This window comes from Hoplias malabaricus, chromosome 16 (assembly GCF_029633855.1).
Source record: "Hoplias malabaricus isolate fHopMal1 chromosome 16, fHopMal1.hap1, whole genome shotgun sequence".
NCBI lineage: Eukaryota > Metazoa > Chordata > Actinopteri > Characiformes > Erythrinidae > Hoplias > Hoplias malabaricus.
In genome coordinates, this window is record NC_089815.1 from 28336029 (window position 1) to 28354535 (window position 18507).

An 18507-nucleotide genomic window follows, 5' to 3' on the forward strand; every position below is an offset into this window, starting at 1 on the left:
ACTGGTGGTGATGCTGTTGACGGGTATTAAGTTGATACAAGTGGATCAGACACAGCAGTGCTGAAGTTTTTGAACATCACTTGCAGGGTGACCAGATCTGAGATGGTGAAAAAGAGGACACGTCTCAGGGGAGGGGTGGGGTGATGAGGTCACGCCCCTCGCTGACGTTGTATTCTTAGCTGAACCTATGTGTGGCTTTATTTGCTACACAAAACATGGAAATTTCTTTTTTAATTCATCCGAGAACTTACATTTACGTTTCGGCATAGCTGCTCGAGATGAGGGTGAATACATGAGCTTTGCCTGACGTAAACAAGGACTACTGACGTGCAGACTGACCAATTAAATGTGTACAGAGAAGGTTATCGACCAATAACGGTAGCGCTACAGTCAGACCGTCCAATCAGAAGATTTTAGGCAACTTCACCACGCCCCCTTCTCACTCAAGCGAACCAATCAGAGTAGGGGAGGGCGGGACTAGTTTGTGAAAGAAACGCTTCTCTAACTTCTATGTAAGCTCTAGAAAAACAAAATGGCGGACGTTTGTGAAATTCCGCCCGGTCATTTTTTTAAGTCTAAAAAAGAGGACATGTCCGGGTAAAAGAGGACGTCTAGTGTTACCCTACTGAGTGATATCTCTAAATAAAATGAGTGAAGATTGTGCTTTATTTTCCACGCAGTTTGCACGGTGTTAGCATCTATTTCTAGTGAGTTAGCTTCAAAGCTAAATACCACAAAGCACAAATGCTGCTGATAATTGACTACACGTGTCGCCAAATTACTTTATTAATTCTACAATAAATGACAGTATTTGCTTTGACCATGATTAGTACAAAGAGTCTTAGGCACAGTGTCCCATCCAGAAGGTGATTTTTAACTGCCACGTTTCTGTGCTTGATATTTCATTATTAAAGCTGCGCTGATTGCTGAGTTTGTCCAGGTAGCAGGACGTTAATCAATGTATTGCATTCTGCACAAATGGCACTGATTTCATTGAAACTAATCACAGGTTGGTGCAGAAGTCATTGTGCTCCTACAGTTACAGCTAGGCTCGTTCTTACTGACCTGCAATGCCAGACTGAGTGTGACTGAATAATCACGTGACTCAATAACCCTAATTAGTGACCTCAGGTAGTGTTGCTATGCAAATGGCCTACATTTCAGCTCTCAGAGAAAGGGCTAATCTTGGGTCAGAACTGAGATAAAGCAAAGCAGTCTATAACACGGTTCAGTGGAGGCTTTTTATGAGGGCAGGCTCTACTCCTGCCAAGGCCTGTGTGCTAGAGTACAGGTGTGTTCATGGGGGAGGAGAGGTATGGCAAAAACCACAGAAAATAGCACTGAAAGCTAACAGCGCTAAGTAAAGGAATAGGCGGATATTTTCTTAAAGGCCAACAGATCGATTCTATTCTTCTAATCCTTCTATTACTCCATAGTTTAGTGGTGGGACTGGAGGTCTAACAAAAGCATGGTAGCTTGGAAGAAAATGACCATCCTAAGGGGCACAAGTATGTTGTACATTTACCGGCTGCTGAGCGATTGTTTTCTGCAGCTAACATTTGCTTGGAGTGGAAAACAAACTAGCGAAGCATGGTCTCTGACATTTGCACCGTACTGTAGTAAACTATCATTAATTATTAAGTTGCACTGTGAGCTCATCTTGCTGCTGCATCGGTGCATGTCTTGGTTGTGTCTTCTCATACACGCTTCTGGCCTGCAGTGTCCCCACCATCAAGTGAGTAGTTTTAGCATTGCGTACCACCGTTCTTGATATTTTATTAATAAACCCCCAGGAAAGGTGTTGATTGGCGAGTGTGGATAAGGGGTCCTGGGGGAGGTGGAGTGCAGAAGGCTGCTGAGGGCCCAGTGGAGAGCCCGGTCTCCAGGCATTGATCTGTTTGGAGCAGGCATCTTGTATCAGGGGATGACCCACAGCTGCTATGCTAGCTTCAGAGGCAGGAAAATCAATGGTAGATAAGACGCTGGCATAACACAGTGATCTACACTCTTCGGCAGTAAGTATATTAGTACACAACAACATAAAACACACACACTTACACACCCTGAACAGTACGGTACACCCCGCACCAGAAAGCCCGTTTGTATCTATTATCATGTCTGCTACAATAAACTAAAGCCATTGTCTAAGCCTTGTGCTGAAGTCTGCACAGAGCATGGAGGTTTATATAGAGACCAACATGCGCTGTACGCTGTATGCCACATTATCTATTTTGCTAACACTGCTTTTTGCTGTTCCACAATCTATCATAGTGCCCACTGCAGTCCCACTGCAGGCTCCGCACTCCAGAAATACCCAAACACAGCCTTATAATTCACCTCTAATCCCTGCAATATTGCCATAAACATTTTTATTATTTAATGTTTATCTATATTATTGCTTTGGTCATGAAAGTTTAACCTGTGGAGCAAGATAGATGGTGGAGTTTTGGCGCTATAAACAGAGCCAGACCCTTTACTTCAAGCTTTTCTGCAGAAGCCTGCGGTTGTTTTGCTGCTTCGTGTGATTCATCTTTAAGACGAACTGGAAGAACATCGCAAATACTCCAACTACAGTCTGTAAAATTAATACAGAACCTGCTGCTTGACTATTAGCCTTTGATAATGACTTTAATTTAGAAACAAACAACTTGCGAGGGGGATCCATTTCCTGTAAATGACGCACGCAAGCCATTAGAGAGCCATTAGCGTGGTTTCAGAAAATGGCCCCAAAATTGAATTAATGAACGTTTACATTTACCAAAGCAAGATCATCTATCATCCATCAGAATGAACGGCTGCTGTGTCAGATGAGGGGGGGCCCAAACAGATCTGGCCACAGCCCTGTGATGCCGACGGATCTCTCTAGCCCTGCTTTCCAGAGGCCATTGTAAAGATGCAATTTGCAGCAAAATTCATAATGAATTTAGAGGTATAATGAGAGAATTATACCTAATCACTTGTCACCAGTGTCCGGTAATTGTTTATAAGCTCGGTGTAAACAACAGAGTGGCATTTGTGTAGTTTCTGGGGCTTCAGCTCACCTACTACATCAGATTTATAAAGGCCGACAGCCTGAGTGCTCAGTAATGTGACACGGAGCTCTGTCCAGTCCTGAAGATAGTAACAGGTCATTGCAAATTTGGAACGGCACACATTGAGTATAAAAATATACGGCAGCCAGTGCACAAACACATGCTGGTGTACAATTACAAACTGTAGTCTATCGGTTGCAGTATTTCTCTTGGTCGACATTTAGCACCTCATTGTTTCTGACCACAGAACTGCTCTAGGCTTTTTGGGTGGTAGAGCACGGTCAATATGGCAATGACAATGATGGGTGTAAAAAACAGCTGCAACCCTGTGCCTGATACACTCGCAGCAGTTCATCTCACACACACATGCACTTACACACATTATATCAATGTCTCCACTGTGTCTTTATAATGATCAATCACAAGAGCTAGCACAAATAGCCTTTAACAGGTTTAAATATTCACTGGAGTTTCCAATCAAGTCCTTGAACATATTCACTATCACCCTTTAAAAAGATTAACGTTAACGTTATCAAATTAACCTTACGTTCTTATATTTATTTGCTTTAATTTTGTAAATCAGGTAAAAACAAGTTGTCAAATCTGTCAAAACTGGGAACAGTGGGATCAGGAGAAAATGTTACCAATTAAAGAGTTATTTTGAAAGGCAGTGGATGTCATGAAATGGCGTGTGAGTAAATAAAGTAGGAGTTTCTAATGAAGTGGAGGGAGTGTATGTATATACAGGGGTTGAACAATGAAACTGAAACACCTGTCATTGTAGTGTGGGAGGTTTCATGGCTAAACTGGAGCAGCCTGGTGGACAATCTTCATTAACTCCACACTGCACCAGTAAGACCATGTGCTTCCAATGGTTCAAACATTGTATCCTGAAGGCGGTGCCGTGTATCAGGACGACAATGCACCAATACACACAGCGAGACTGGTGAAAGACTGGTTTGATGAACATGAAAGTGAAGTTGAACATCTCCCATGGCCTGCACAGTCACCAGATCTAAATATTATTGAGACACTTTGGGGTGTTTTGGAGGAGCGAGTCAGGAAACGTTTTCCTCCACCAGCATCACGTAGAGACCTGGCCACTATCCTGCAAGAAGAATGGCTTCAAATCCCCCTGACCACTGTGCAGGACTTGTATGTCATTCCCAAGACGAACTGACGCTGTATCGGCCGCAAAAGGAGGCCCTACACCATACTAATAAATTACTGTGGTCTAAAACCAGGTGTTTCATTGTCCAACCCCTGTATAGTGTATATATTAGGGCTTGGCAATTAATCGAAAATGAATCCTAATCGACATTCCGACACAACCTTGTCCATATCGATTATATGTATTATTTTTATTATGTCCCCACTGTGTGTTCATGTCAGGGTTTCACAGTTACAGTTTACAGTTAGAGCAGCCGCCTTGAGAACGAAGGGTGGCCGCCTTGACAACGTTGTCCACAGAATTTCTTTTTGTGCAATTCGTTCAGTTTCTTATCAAGGATTCCAATGTGGTTGTGGGTGGCTTCCTGCTATGTCCAGTGACAAACACGCATTCTGAAGTATAATCCAGTGTAATCCAAGGTCAGAGCATGTGCAGCCTATGCTTGTAAGCAATGTTTTGAATTGCCCCCACGGTCAACAAAGATACCACCTTGACTAACCAATTTTCTGAGGGAAACCCTGCATGTACTGTCCCTTTAAAACCACACTACCAAGCTGTAGTCATGTGATTCTGCTGCTATCGGCCACATGAAAGCAACCTAAACCTCGAGGCCGACCGAGCGACTCGAGCAGCTTGTACCAAAGAAAAGCACAGCGTCTGTGGTTTGGACGTGCTGTGTTTTGACTGTAATTAAGATGACACTGAACATAAAGAAGTCAAATGTAAATGCTGAGGAAAAACCAGCCAAAGCACAATCACACACCAAATATAAACAGTGCTCAAAAACAAGAGAGGAACAAGCTCCCGGCAACATTAGAAAAACTATCCTAGCTTTATTGCTGGAGCATATTTACAGCACAAGCCTCATCACTGAACTGTGAGGGTCATAAATACAAACACAAAAATAATCGTTCATTAATCGTAACCATGGTAAAATGTACAATTAATCGTGATATTGATTTGTGCTCATATCACCCAGCACTAACACATATGTATAAAAATCTCCTTCGAATTTACACCTTTCCTTTGCTCACATTTTCACAAATCATGTTGAATTACCTCAACTACAGCAACATAGTGTTAATGGCTGTCAGAAATATAACAGTGCCCTTCAGTTTTAGTACTTTCAGCTCTGCCTATGCCCCCTGTCCTTGGAAATCAGCTCAGTAATGGAGGAGATTGATTTCAGATTGCCTTGACAATGTAGACAACGCCATTCTGGGGCTGGCATCTCTCGGCAGGTAAAGCTCTAGTGGAGGAATGAGGTTAAAGCACACTGCCGCTAACAAAGAGACCAGTCGATACTCTGCCTAAACACAATCATCCTCGCTCACTCCTCTTCCAGCAGATGCTGCTGGAATACGACATTAGTGTGTGTTACCCTTGTTTACATCTGGAGTGTGGAGTGTGTATGCCGCTGGAACAGAGATGCTATCGGGCGAAGGAAATGGCAGTTTGCCTGCAGTTCTCCTCTGGCAGACATCAGAAGCTGAGCTCAGGCGCGTGGTAGCCGAGGCTTAATTGCCGTGGGTCAAAGCTCTCAGCTCTGAGCTGACAGGGTGACATTTACACGCCTTGCGAGACGTCTTTGATTCTGTGTTTATGAAACGCATGATTAGAGAAGATTTCGCTGGCCATTGTGGCATGCGCACACACACAGCTCCCTCTGATTACAGAAATACTGCTGTCCAACCACGCCCCAGACTCTGCTTCACATGGGTTTGGGATGGTTTAGAAACGAGCCTGAACTCTATTGATGTTATTACAAGCCTATAGATCTCTGCTGTGAGTCAAACAACACAAACAATGTGAGACAAATTCAGCTACTTTAAGATGCGCACATTTTACACAGGCGTTCTATTATTATACGACATGAAGGATGGTCTCTATGTTTTACATAGTACTTTTTCAAGGGAGATGTACCTCAAAATGGCTGGTCAGGGAATGTACACCGGCATACAACCTATGTACCTGACCTCAGTAATGTTCGTCAGTAACCTCAGTAATGTAATCAAATCATCACAGAAATGTTCTGACATCTAGGGTAAAGCCTTTCCAGAGGAGAAATCTGTTTGTGCAACAGATTAGCGTTAGCATGTTAGGTGATGTTAGCCTTAAGCTATTATGCTACGTACCATAGTTTTACATAGTTTTCACAATTGAACCTTTAATAATGATTAATCTAGGACCATTTCACACACTTACACAGTCACTCCAACACTCACACCTGTGGACATTTTCACCCAGACATTCCGCCTACCCACATGTGTGTTTGGACTGTGGCAGGAAACCCAGAGGAAACCCACACAGACCCGGGGAGAACACACCAATCTCCTCAGAGTCAACCCCGGACCCCAAGCCTATGGAGCTCTGTGGCAGTGACACCACCTGTAGCTGTGCCGTGGCACCCCACATTTAAATAACTCTGAAGTTAGTCAACTATCATTCAAGTAACCTAATCAATGCCAAATAATCAAGAAAGTAAATGTGAATCAATTATATCCATCGAGTAATCAAGCGTAATTAGTAATCATGACAGCCCTACTACAGCGACTATTTTAATTGCTTAGGGCACGTGTTAGATTGAAGAGAGAATTGCAACCTCTTACTACGTGCATTTAAAGGGCCATATTATGAAAAAACAAAATCACTTGTTCAATACAAGTGCACATTAGTGTGAAGATCTGGAGCCCACTAAACCACAACCTGTGAAATAAGACCACCCGGTCAGTTTGTTTCTTTATGCTGCTTTTAGGTAGAGCAAAGGCACAAAGACTCCTTATCTGAGTCTGTCCAATCACAGCGCTAGACCAATCACAGCGCTAGATGTGAGAGCACAAAGATGAGCACGGAGAATTAAGAGAACAGAGTGAAAACGGCTAAAATCCAGAGCTTCTGCTCCACGCTCCTCACTGCTGTGCGCTCGGGGTCGGGGTGAACAGCGAGCGGCTCATTATCATTTAAAGGGATAGGCACAGAAACAGGCCATTCCGGACAAGGAATTGTTTAGACGGGGTGCTGTGGGGTTTTATCCTTGTGGCATTTTGACCAAAGCAGGTCACAGATGTTTCCTCAAGTACGAGAACTGTGTTCACTTTTGGAGAGAGGTAGAATTTGCAGCAGGTACCGACTGCAGACTGCAGGAATAAAGCAGGCTGACATTGCCCTTCTTCATCTCTAAAGGTATTCGATTAATTAGAATATATGGCTAGCTTTTGTCTGAACTCGTGTGTCTTTACATATAATTCTTTCATGACAAACTGGGGGTCTCTTGGGGCCACTTACAACTGACAGAGTGTCTACAGAGACTTCAAAAATGTTTATATTTTTATGAGTGCCATGGTTGTTTTACCTACAGAGCTTTAAATATTCCGTACACAAACGCTCCACGTGTTTCGGCGGCGGCTTCGGCTCAGCTGCAAAATGTAAAGTGAAGGGCAAGACAAAGTGCGGCACTAGAATCATGTCTCCATATGTCTGGCAGTCTTTAAGGCTTCTTAGTCACGTAATCATTAGAGAAGTGAGGGCATTAATGCTCGTAATCACACAGAGTGTGACACCCAGTCACCCCGCAGTTCACTGCCAAAAGATCTTAGCTTTGTTTCTCCTGCCCCTGACACCATCGCCGACTCTGAGAAGCAGTGACCTGGAAAAAAGCTGAAACATCTACTTACACACACAGCACACGCACACACTCGCTCTCCTGCATTAATGTCTTTCTGGGTGGCTGAGCAAAAAAAAAAAAAAAAACGCTGCTATGTCTACATTTAATCATTTAATCTAAATTTACACAAATACCTCTGTGATGACACCTGGACCTGATCACGATATTAATCTCAATTAAAACCGTAATCTTTACTAATCTCTTTTAGCGTTAGCGTGTGCCGAAGCATCCAGGCGCAATAACCGCCAGCCTCACGCGAGCTTAAGGTCAGTGTGCCCAGTGCAGTGTTGGCTACAGGGTAGAAACCTCCAGCTTAAAGCCGTGGAACAGGGGAACTGTGCTTTCTGGAGTACATTAGTACTTCAACTCCCAAAAGCTCTTGTGGCTGAATGCCATCAAATCCTCCCAAAAGGAACACACTTAACGTCCCATTAATCCATCATTTCTGGATACATTTTGTGTGTTTGCTTTGAAATTTGACAGAAATATGAACAGGAAATTTGACCCCTACGTCTGAATTTATTTCCAAAACAATTTTTGAGAAATTTGTAAACAGTTTCTCTGTCGCCCTCCGCCCTCAGCAAGTCCTTCTCAGCAGCCAAAAAAATGTTCAGCATATGTGGGATATTTTTTTTTTCAAGTATCCCAGGTGGCTCCTTGAGAAGCTGCTTGAAAGAATGCCAACAGTGAGCAAAGCCAAGGCAAGGAGGAGGAGGGGGACGCTTGCAGGAATCTACAATATAAGATTTTAATGTTTAAGACGTGTTTCCAAATGCATTCTATCACAGTTTTAAAGTCTGAACATTTCACTGTGATTCTAAAATACTTCATATACTGAGTCCAGACTGAGTGCAGCTCTAATCAGAAGCCTCATATGTATTGCATATTACGCTATAGTATTATTATCCATTCATTATCTGTAACCGCTTATCCAGTTCAGGGTTGCGGTGGGTCCAGAGCCTACCTGGAATCATTGGGCACAAGGCAGGGATACATCCTGGAGGGGGCGCCAATTCTTCAGAGGGCAACACACACACTCACACATTCACTCACACACTCACAGCTACGAACACTTTGGAGTCGCCAATCCACCTACCAACGTGTGTTTTTGGACTGTGGGAGGAAACCGGAGCACCCGGAGGAAACCCACGTGGACACAGAGAGAACACACCACACTCCTCACAGACAGTCACTCGGAGGAAACCCACGTGGAGACAGAGAGAACACACCACACTCCTCACAGACAGTCACCCGGAGGAAACCCACACAGACACAGAGAGAACACACCACACTCCTCACAGACAGTCACCCGGAGGAAACCCAGGTGGACACAGAGAGAACACACCACACTCCTCACAGTCTCCCGGAGGAAACCCACACAGACACAGAGAGAACACACCACACTCCTCACAGACAGTCACCCGGAGGAAACCCACGCAGACACAGAGAGAACACACCACACTCCTCACAGACAGTCACCCGGAGGAAACCCACGCAGACACAGAGAGAACACACCACACTCCTCACAGACAGTCACCCGAAGGAAACCCACACGGACACAGGGAGAACACACCACACTCCTCACAGACAGTCACCCAGAGGAAACCTACACAGACACAGGGAGAACACACCACACTCCTCACAGACAGTCACCCGGAGGAAACCCACACAGACACAGGGAGAACACACCACACTCCTCACAGACAGTCACCCGGAGGAAACCCACACAGACACAGGGAGAACACACCACACTCTTCACAGACAGTCACCCGGAGCAGGAATCGAACCCACAACCTCCAGGCCCCTGGAGCTGTGTGACTGCGACACCTACCTGCTGCACCATGATTTCATGTTTGTCATTCAGTTCATTCGGTCACTGTGATTTCAACCACACTTCTCCTTGGGGTTGCCAGGTAATACTTGCTTCCCAATGTGACTCTATCTAGAAATTAACATGAATTCTCCAAAGATATCAACTACTTTCTTCACAGAAAGAAAACTCTTTGCCAGGAATATTCCTGACAAATGCTTTTAAATAGTTTGCATAAGTCAGTATTTGTCTGCACAGTTCGGAGATAGCCAGGAACACAAACACTGAAACTAGTGTGAAAAATCTGCCTCGCCACTTACATCCTCTTCTCAGGATCTCATGTCAGAAACCATGACAAAGACAAACTGATTAGAAGCAACAGCAGCTCCCCTCAGCTGGCACTAGCAGTCAAAGCAAAGTTAGGCTGAGCACCAGGCAAGCTTGCCCTACAAAACCAGAGGACATCTTTCCCCCTCCAGCGTCCACTCTGGAAAAGGCTCATGCATATTTCAACACAAACGGTCAACGGGCGAGCTGAACAACCCACCGCACGGAAAGGAAGCAGCGAGGAGTACGAGAGAAATTCACAAACCTGGCTCACTGTTAGATATTCTCACGAAAGAAAATGAGCAAAAATGACTAATGCAGAGTGGAAGCCTTTATTCATAATTATCTCCATTTTATAATTAATGTAATTAAGTAAAAACTACAGAAATATAATTATTTACAATGCCAGCAATAATAGGGTGACCAGATCTGAGACGGTGAAAAAGAGGACTACTGACGTGCAGACTGACCAATTAAATGTTTACAGAGAAGGTTATCGACCAATAACGGTAGCTCTACAGTCAGACCGTCCAATCAGAAGATTTTAGGCTCCTTCACCACGCCCCCTTCTCACTCAAGCGAACCAATCGGAGTAGGGGAGGGCGGGACTAGTTTGTGAACAAAACTTCTTGAAATTCTGTGTAAGTTCTAGAAAAACAAAATGCCGGACGTTTGTGAAATTCCGCCTGGTCATTTTTTACGTCTAAAAAAGAGGACATGTCCAGGTAAAAGAGGACGTCTGGTCACCCTAAGCAATAATATTAATATACATATATTATTATTAACATTATCATTGTTGTTCACTGTGACAATAAAATGAATATTTACATGTGATTTAACTAATCATTAAATTACAAATATATACAAGAGAATTGGACAAAAATCCACGGACTCGTTTGTAAAATAGTGTAAAATCCAAGTGGGCGGAGCTTAATTTTGACTAATCCATTTTTGATTGGTCAGGACCGAAGGAATCAGGTGGAAAAAAGATATCGTCTCTACGCCTCATGGTGTAGGAGATATGGACCAAAATGTCCAAATGCATGAGCCTACCAAATTATAAATACAGTGTTAGGAGGCTTTAACACCCCAGAACAACCATACAATCAGTCCATAAATGCTTTAGAAATGCATTTATAAGGACATATTAACCCATAAGAGCCCAGACTCATTCATTCATTGTCTGTAAGCGCTTATCGAGTTCAGGGTCACGGAGCTTACCCAGAATCACTGGGCGCAAGGCGAGAACAAACCCTGGAGGGGGCGCCAGTCCTTCACAGGGCAACACTGGATGTTAAGTAAATGTCACTTAGTGACATCATGATTTACAGCTGTGTTGGGAACTTTCCAGACCTTACAAAGGGTTTGTGACACATATGTCACCATGGGTTCTTATGGGTTAATATAGAAAGCTTGACTTTGATGCTTGACGTTTGGTGTTCAAACTATGCAACTGCATTACAGCTTATAATCATTCTCCACAGTGTACTGTCACACAGGCACAGTTCTACACTGCAACATCACACCGACACACCCCCAGTAAGAAACAAATCAACGCCACCAAAGACGTTCTCGTCAAGTGAGAAACACAGACTCGACGTAGTGATCCCATCGCCAAACGACACATCATTTTAATGACCGCCGTTAACTGGCCAGACATTGTCTTCAAAATGAAATATATCACGCGCCACGTTTGAAACAAGGCCCATATGCATTTTTAATGGATCTATATTTCAGATTATGATTCCCTCTCAGGAGTTAAAAGGAGGATCATCCAATCTTAACAATAAATCCCACACCAGCGGTAATTAGGGAGCCAGCATCTGACATGCCTCCTCCCCGCCTCGCCTTCTTAATTACTGCCAGCCTGCCTTTTAACTCATCTGCATATTCTGTTGCAAGCTTGGCAGCCGCTTCCGCCAACTCTTTAACATTACTGCTGACCCACACCGAATGGAGGCAAGAGAAAGCAGGCGGGTACAGACCGCAAGGTCCTAGCCACAGCTAATGTGGCCATGTCACGGAGGAGAGGTGGACGCTGTGACACTAAGTAATGAGAAACCAAACTCATAACCTACTGCCGTGAGCTGCTCAAACGTACATTTAGCGGACTATTTAATCGGTGTGTGTTATCTCCACTTATTTCCAGAGCAATCTTCTAAATTTGGCCCCTACTGCTTCTTCTTTGTCATCATAACACAAAACACAAAATGCTGTAACAGCTTCTGACAGCCTTTATGGGATTGGCCCAGAGTTTGCGTAACAGAACTGGAGGGAAAAAGTTGGAATGGGTGCATCCCTATTAAAATGATTAACATTCCCGACGTGTAATGTCTGCCGTATATATGCCGAGCTTTATGCAACTCTATAATAACAAGCCGACGTAAAACAAAGCATGGCAGCGTGCCTAATGTGCGCAGGAATGTTTCATTCCGGAATCACCATAATCCTGCAAATATCCACCTGCCTGCCGAGCGGCACTAAATTACAGCCACTTTTACTCCTCATTTGGCACCAGTCATTTTATGGGTCAGCGTTGCGTTGTGGATGTCAGAAAAATATGTCACCTGCTGTTAAACAGGGGAGCTGGTCACAGATCCGTTAGCGTGGGGGTTTGGGGGGGGGGGGTTGGGGGGGTTAGGGGGGCGTACCCGGGGGATTCAGGAGGAATAATTCACTGCATGGCGCAGGAGGGGCCGGCCGTGCTCCATAAAACCCGAGCTCATAAATGATAACCGCCCAAATTATAGATAAGCATGGGTGCTCTGACTAGGGCTAATACATCACAGAGCGTGATTGATGAGCTCGATTTAGCCGGCTGATGAGACAAAGTTGAGAATTCCTGTCAGATCGCTTAGACGTCCAGTAGTGGGAGGACTGCTCGAGGTGCTTGACGAGCCGCTTTCTGTGATCTCAGAACACTGTGCTGTGGCCTACAGTAGGGTTGTGGGAAAGGGATTGTGTGGTACTGGCAAATGAGAGCAAATTGTGAAAAGCGAAACGTGAACAGACAGGAGAGCAACGGGAATCTGTGTTTATGAGAATTTAAGAGCAGAGTGGGGCTTCAGCATGTAAAACCCCTTAGAAAATCATGTAAACAGTGTGTTATGCCATTATCAGGAGTGAAAATAAAATTCTGAGGGTGGTTAAACGTTGCCTGTTAAAAGTTTGAGGACACCTCTCAGTTGACAAAATCATTATTTTAAAGGAAGTGGGTGAGCTGTGTCTCCAAACACAAGCAGCTACAAAAAACCCACCAGAAATAGAAGCTCGATTTGTCACTAGTCGTTTTTAACAAAGAAAATGCCTAAGAGCTCCCACGGATCTTTACACCAAAGGTTCGCTGATTCACTGATTTCGCTGTCAATCAAAAAGGGATTCAGCCTCAGACAGATCATCCAATCATCATGCAGAAGCTGAGCGTCCGGGCCAGCCGAGGCCAGCCCACTGCCCCATAGACCCCCAGAGACGCTGAGCGTCCGATGGATGGGACAAAGCCCAGCATTTATCCAATGACTCGTCTGGTTTCGCTGCACTTCGCTGCTTCGCTATTGAACTCTGTGGACGCTCAGTGTCCACACCGTTTAAAGCACTGTGAAGCTGCGGGAATGATTGAGAGGAAAGCCGCGTCTTTACCAGTGATAAGAAGCTGATTCTGAACAAAAGTTGAGTGCGTTGTAGTGCATATTTATTCAATGACATGTACACACAACAGTATATATTTGATCACTTATTTTTTGACATTTTAGGGGAAGCTGAGCTTCCCTTGCAGTCTTAGAGCAATCGCCTCTGGTACACACCAAGAACGAATGACAAGAATGAATCATTTTTAAAGGCAGGATGTATCCATTTGATGTTTAGAGTACAAGCCATGAACCGAACCTCTCGACTCAGGCATCTCCATCGTGTCTGCCATTATCTCCATTATCCTTCAGTTCCTGCTCCGTCTGAGTGAAAGGAGACGTGACTCACTCTCCTGTGTGTATTGATCACGCTGACTCTGAGCTCAGGTTCGGTTACGGGGTTAAAACCTGGACGTTAATGCACTCCTGGCACGAGTTTCTTCATCTTGACAAATCACATGCCAGAAACCATTATTATTTCATAATTGCAGTTCATTATGTCTGTAGTGCCATATCCTTCCCTTCATTCCTGCCTATTAATTTCAAGGCCTTCTTTACGGTTCCTTCCATAATGACGACTAATGAAGGCCCCGTTTCGGAGAGAGCGAAATTAACATGATTACAGTGCGGGGCAATGGCACGAGCTCAACCAAAACATATTTTCTATAAACTAGGTGATATCTAAGCATTAAACTGTTGCCGTCACCCCAGAATCCAGTGACAACTCACAATTAGGACGGCCCGATATCACAAAAGCACTTTTTGACATGGTTGAATATTTGATGTTAAAAAAAAGAGGCTTGTACAGTATAAAATCCACTTTCACATTTAACAGAACTGCTCAGACACGTGTCTGTAGGTCTCTATTTTGAATGTGTTTAAAAAACACATAAAAAAATGGACACTTCCACAAGACAAATCCAGAGCCACACAATTCATTTAAGAGTAATTCAGATATGATTTAAATTTTCTGAGATGAAATACTAACCACTATGGATAGTCTGTAGACAGCGGTGAGGAATTTTACACTGGAGGACGTTCTACAAAATGCAGATAAACACAAATAAAGCACTGTCAAAATGAACTGGTCTCCAAGATAGCAGACATCTTTGGGCCATAGCTGTGCCACTTTTGGGACTTACGGTTCAGTTATGGCTGACATCTGGCCCATATAAGGTGGAGGTAAACAGACTTACACTCATTCAACACCATCATTCAAGGCCAAATGTGGGCCTGAGGAGAACTGCAGAGTCGGGCCACATTTGGGCCAAGCATTCATTGCTCTATGGGCTTTTTTTGTTATTGTTGCCAAAGCTGTTACATCAACTGAAAGATGCCTGTTTTTAGCTGGAATCATGATAAAGCAGAGGCCAGTTCTGCTCTTTTACTGGCAGAGATCACTTTTATAATCTCGCTATAATGGCGCCAATATTTAGACAATTGTGTCACAAAATGTCCACCACAGATTTCCTCCTTTAAGTAACAGATGCATTAAACACAACAAAAATGATCTTATCACACACCAGCCATTAAGCGATTCTCTTTGATTGTCAGTGTAAACTCACTAATGACAGACAGAAAACATGAAACAGTCTAAAAGTATCATTAATGTGATCCAGGAATATACAAGTAAAAGCACTTACCGTAACAATCAACAGGATGCCTTTCAGAAGGGTCAGCAGGGATGTGATTGGCTGAATGATGACCTGGGCCAGAAGTATGCCCAGTGAGAGTGTCCATGTAAACACAGGGATCACGTAAATATGACTGCAAAATAAAGGAGGTATATTGTTAGAAGAACATTTGCATAGGTCACCCATCGACACAAATGTCATCACATGGGAGAGTGTAGAAACTGCTCAGACGCCACAGATGTTTATTTTCATGAGGTCTTGATCCTCAGCATCCCAGTTTGTCCCTCTTTCCTAGTATTGTCTTCGGTTCAAAAGCCTTTGCAGCTTAAACCATTTGTCAAACAGCATTAACAACAACAACAGTCCTATTCTAAAAGCCTTACCCCATAGTGAGTGTAGAATTCTGTGTCTTGGATAATGTGAATAATCAATCAATCAATCAATCTATCTATCTATCTATCTATCTATCTATCTATCTATCTATCTATCTATCCCTATCTATCTATCTATCTATCCCTACCTATCTACCTATCTATCGATCCCTACCTATCTATCGATCCCTACCTACCTACCTATCTATCGATCCCTACCTACCTACCTACCTATCTATCTATCTATACCTACCTACCTACCCACCTACCTACCTATCATTACTTATATAGCGCCTTTCTAGATACCCAAGGACCCTTTACAATCCACATTGCTCAGAACACTCACACACACTGACGAGAAGCGGCAGCAAAATGCGCTCAGCGTACTCTCGACCAGGAACGACCGTCCACCTGGAGGACTGCATCGGGCACTAGGATTTCACCCAGGACAGAGTGCCAATCCATATCTGGGCTCACACTCATTCACTCACACAGCAGGACAGTTATTAGACAGAAGCCAATTCACCTACCCTCCATGTTTTTTTTGGACTGTGGGAGGAAACCGGAGCCCCCGGAGGAAACCCACGCAGACACAGGGAGAACATGGAAACTCCACCCAGATGGGACTTGAACCTAAGATCCCAGCGCTGGGAGGCGAACGTGCTCACCACTAAGCCACCGTGCCGCCCAAATGTCAGAATAATGTCAGAAGAAGAAGCAGAAATGGAGGATAAATTAACTGTAGATTACAATAAACTGCCACTCAAACTCTTTGATGGTTGAAACCACTTCTCTGTTAAAACATTTCCTTTATTTCACTCCACCAAGCTTTGAATGTAAATAGCCAGGTCTCCCATGGACAAGGTGAGACAGCAGGAGGCCGGTAATTGCCTCATAAGACTGACATCTGATCTTACACAGTGTAATGCATTAAATAACATAATGAAGGTACGAAGCGTTCGTATTGCACAACAACCACTGTACACCCAAACGTTGTTGTGCACCTGCTCAGTCAACATACTCTTTCTTCTGAAATCACTGTATTCACTGTAGAAACGACTTCTACTCCTCTGAGAAGGCTTTACACTAGGCATTCTAGTTCTAGCTGCATTCAGCAGTGTAACAACTCTGTATATGAGGTCGGGTACTGATGCTGGATGTACCACAGTCTTGTATCACAAGCTATATCTACACACACACACAGTACCCCACACAATACATCATTGTTAGATCAGTGTCCCTCCTGTGCTGGGAAAGGTCTACTACAAAAACTTAGATCTGTTCAGAAAGGGCCCAGTGGTCAGATACTGACCAATGATGAATGGACTAGAGAGAGGCTGAATATAGGCTACAGTACATAATGGACCGGTAAAGCAGGTGCAGCTCATGAGTGGCCAGTGAGTGTAATTAAAGTGTGGGTGTTTCTAATAAAGTGGATAATGAGCATGCATCCAAAAAAACACTAAAAATATACACGACATGACCCAAAGTTTGCAGAAACCTTGATAACTAAGGATTTTGAAGATTGTGACCCCCTTTCAAACAGCATCAGCTTGGACTCTTCTAGGTAGACTTTACAGTAGGTGATCATTTGATGGCATTCAGCCACAAAATTACAACAGTGAGCTCAGGCGCTGATGTCGAATGAGTAGTAAACACACCCACAAAACTCTCTACAGCTCAGTGCTGAGTGATGCTAGCATTGAGTACGATGACTTTACGCTCAGCTACAGCTGCTTCAGAGAGTGTCCCATTGTAGTAGATATGATACGAGCATCAGCACAATGTCAGGAAGTGCCATTGCCCATGTCACTGTGGCTGTACTATTTAAAATGAAAAGGTGGCAGAGGCTGAATTACATTGTCTCCAAGCAAAGCAAACGTATTCATGGATCCGATTCAATAAGTCAACCATATCCCACAGATAAATATGTGATTCTGTAATGGATTCAGAGGACTGTAAATAATTTTCCAGTGATGAAATAACCTATTGATTTGTGCTGGCGGGGTTCACTTTCAATCCACTGCCCTTGCTCTCCTCCCCTCTCTTGACCTATTTCTGCACAGCCATCTCTCTGCGTTCTGCTCTTAATGAACCATTCAAGCATTTAAGTCAGAGGCAGGCAGCCCTGTGTGCAAAACAATATTCAGGTTAGGTATTTACTGGGGTGTGACAAAATAAATTACCTTTCCGCAGTGATAAGTGCAATTACAGTAAATAAATAAATAAGTAAATGTATTCCAGCGGGAAAGGAACGCCAGATACCCGGGCTTGACATTGAGCGTCAACCTGGGCCTCTGAGTTCTGTTCTCTTCTAGTTATGGGTTTGGGAACGCTTGCTGGGGGCTGTTATGGGCTCTGGCCATCAGCCTCTGCTCCAACAGTCCAACTTTCATGTGTTCTCACCTCCTAGGGGCAGTGTATGTTCTCTGATTGAATCTTTTTGATTACACCCGTGTACGGACGTGCGGTGAAATGTATGTACACAGCGTGTTCACGGATGCCTGAGTTACCCAGAGGAACTCTCACTTCCCCTAAGCTTCTGTTCTCAACGATGTGCAGCCAACAGCAGAACGCACAGGACCAATTATCATCTGACAAACTGCACTGCACAGGAAATTCATCTGAGCGATAACCACAACCTTTTCAGCATTTCAGACATATTTTACCAGTCCTCTGTGCTGTGAAACGCTGTGCTGTTTTGGGTGGTATTCGATGAAAAGGAATGTGTGTTTGTGACTCTCATGCAGTGCAGTCTGAGGGCTCAAAGGCCCCACATATTCGATTGGGGTCCAGTCTTGCCCTATGATACCTTTGCATGGTTAGAAAAGGGTTATATACAGCACAGACATTGGTTTTTGTTGCATTTTACAAG

The 18507-nt window shown here is 43.9% G+C and overlaps 1 protein-coding gene across 1 annotated transcript in view; it reads right to left on the reverse strand.

Moving 5' to 3' along the window:
- Positions 1-18507, reverse strand: part of si:ch211-51h4.2 (uncharacterized) — a 111350-nt gene that overhangs the window by 54341 nt on the left and 38502 nt on the right. Inside the window, exon 8 of the mRNA XM_066648237.1 lies at positions 15271-15394. Within this exon, the coding sequence (XP_066504334.1) occupies positions 15271-15394 (124 nt within the window). The remainder of the gene's footprint in view (positions 1-15270; positions 15395-18507) is intronic.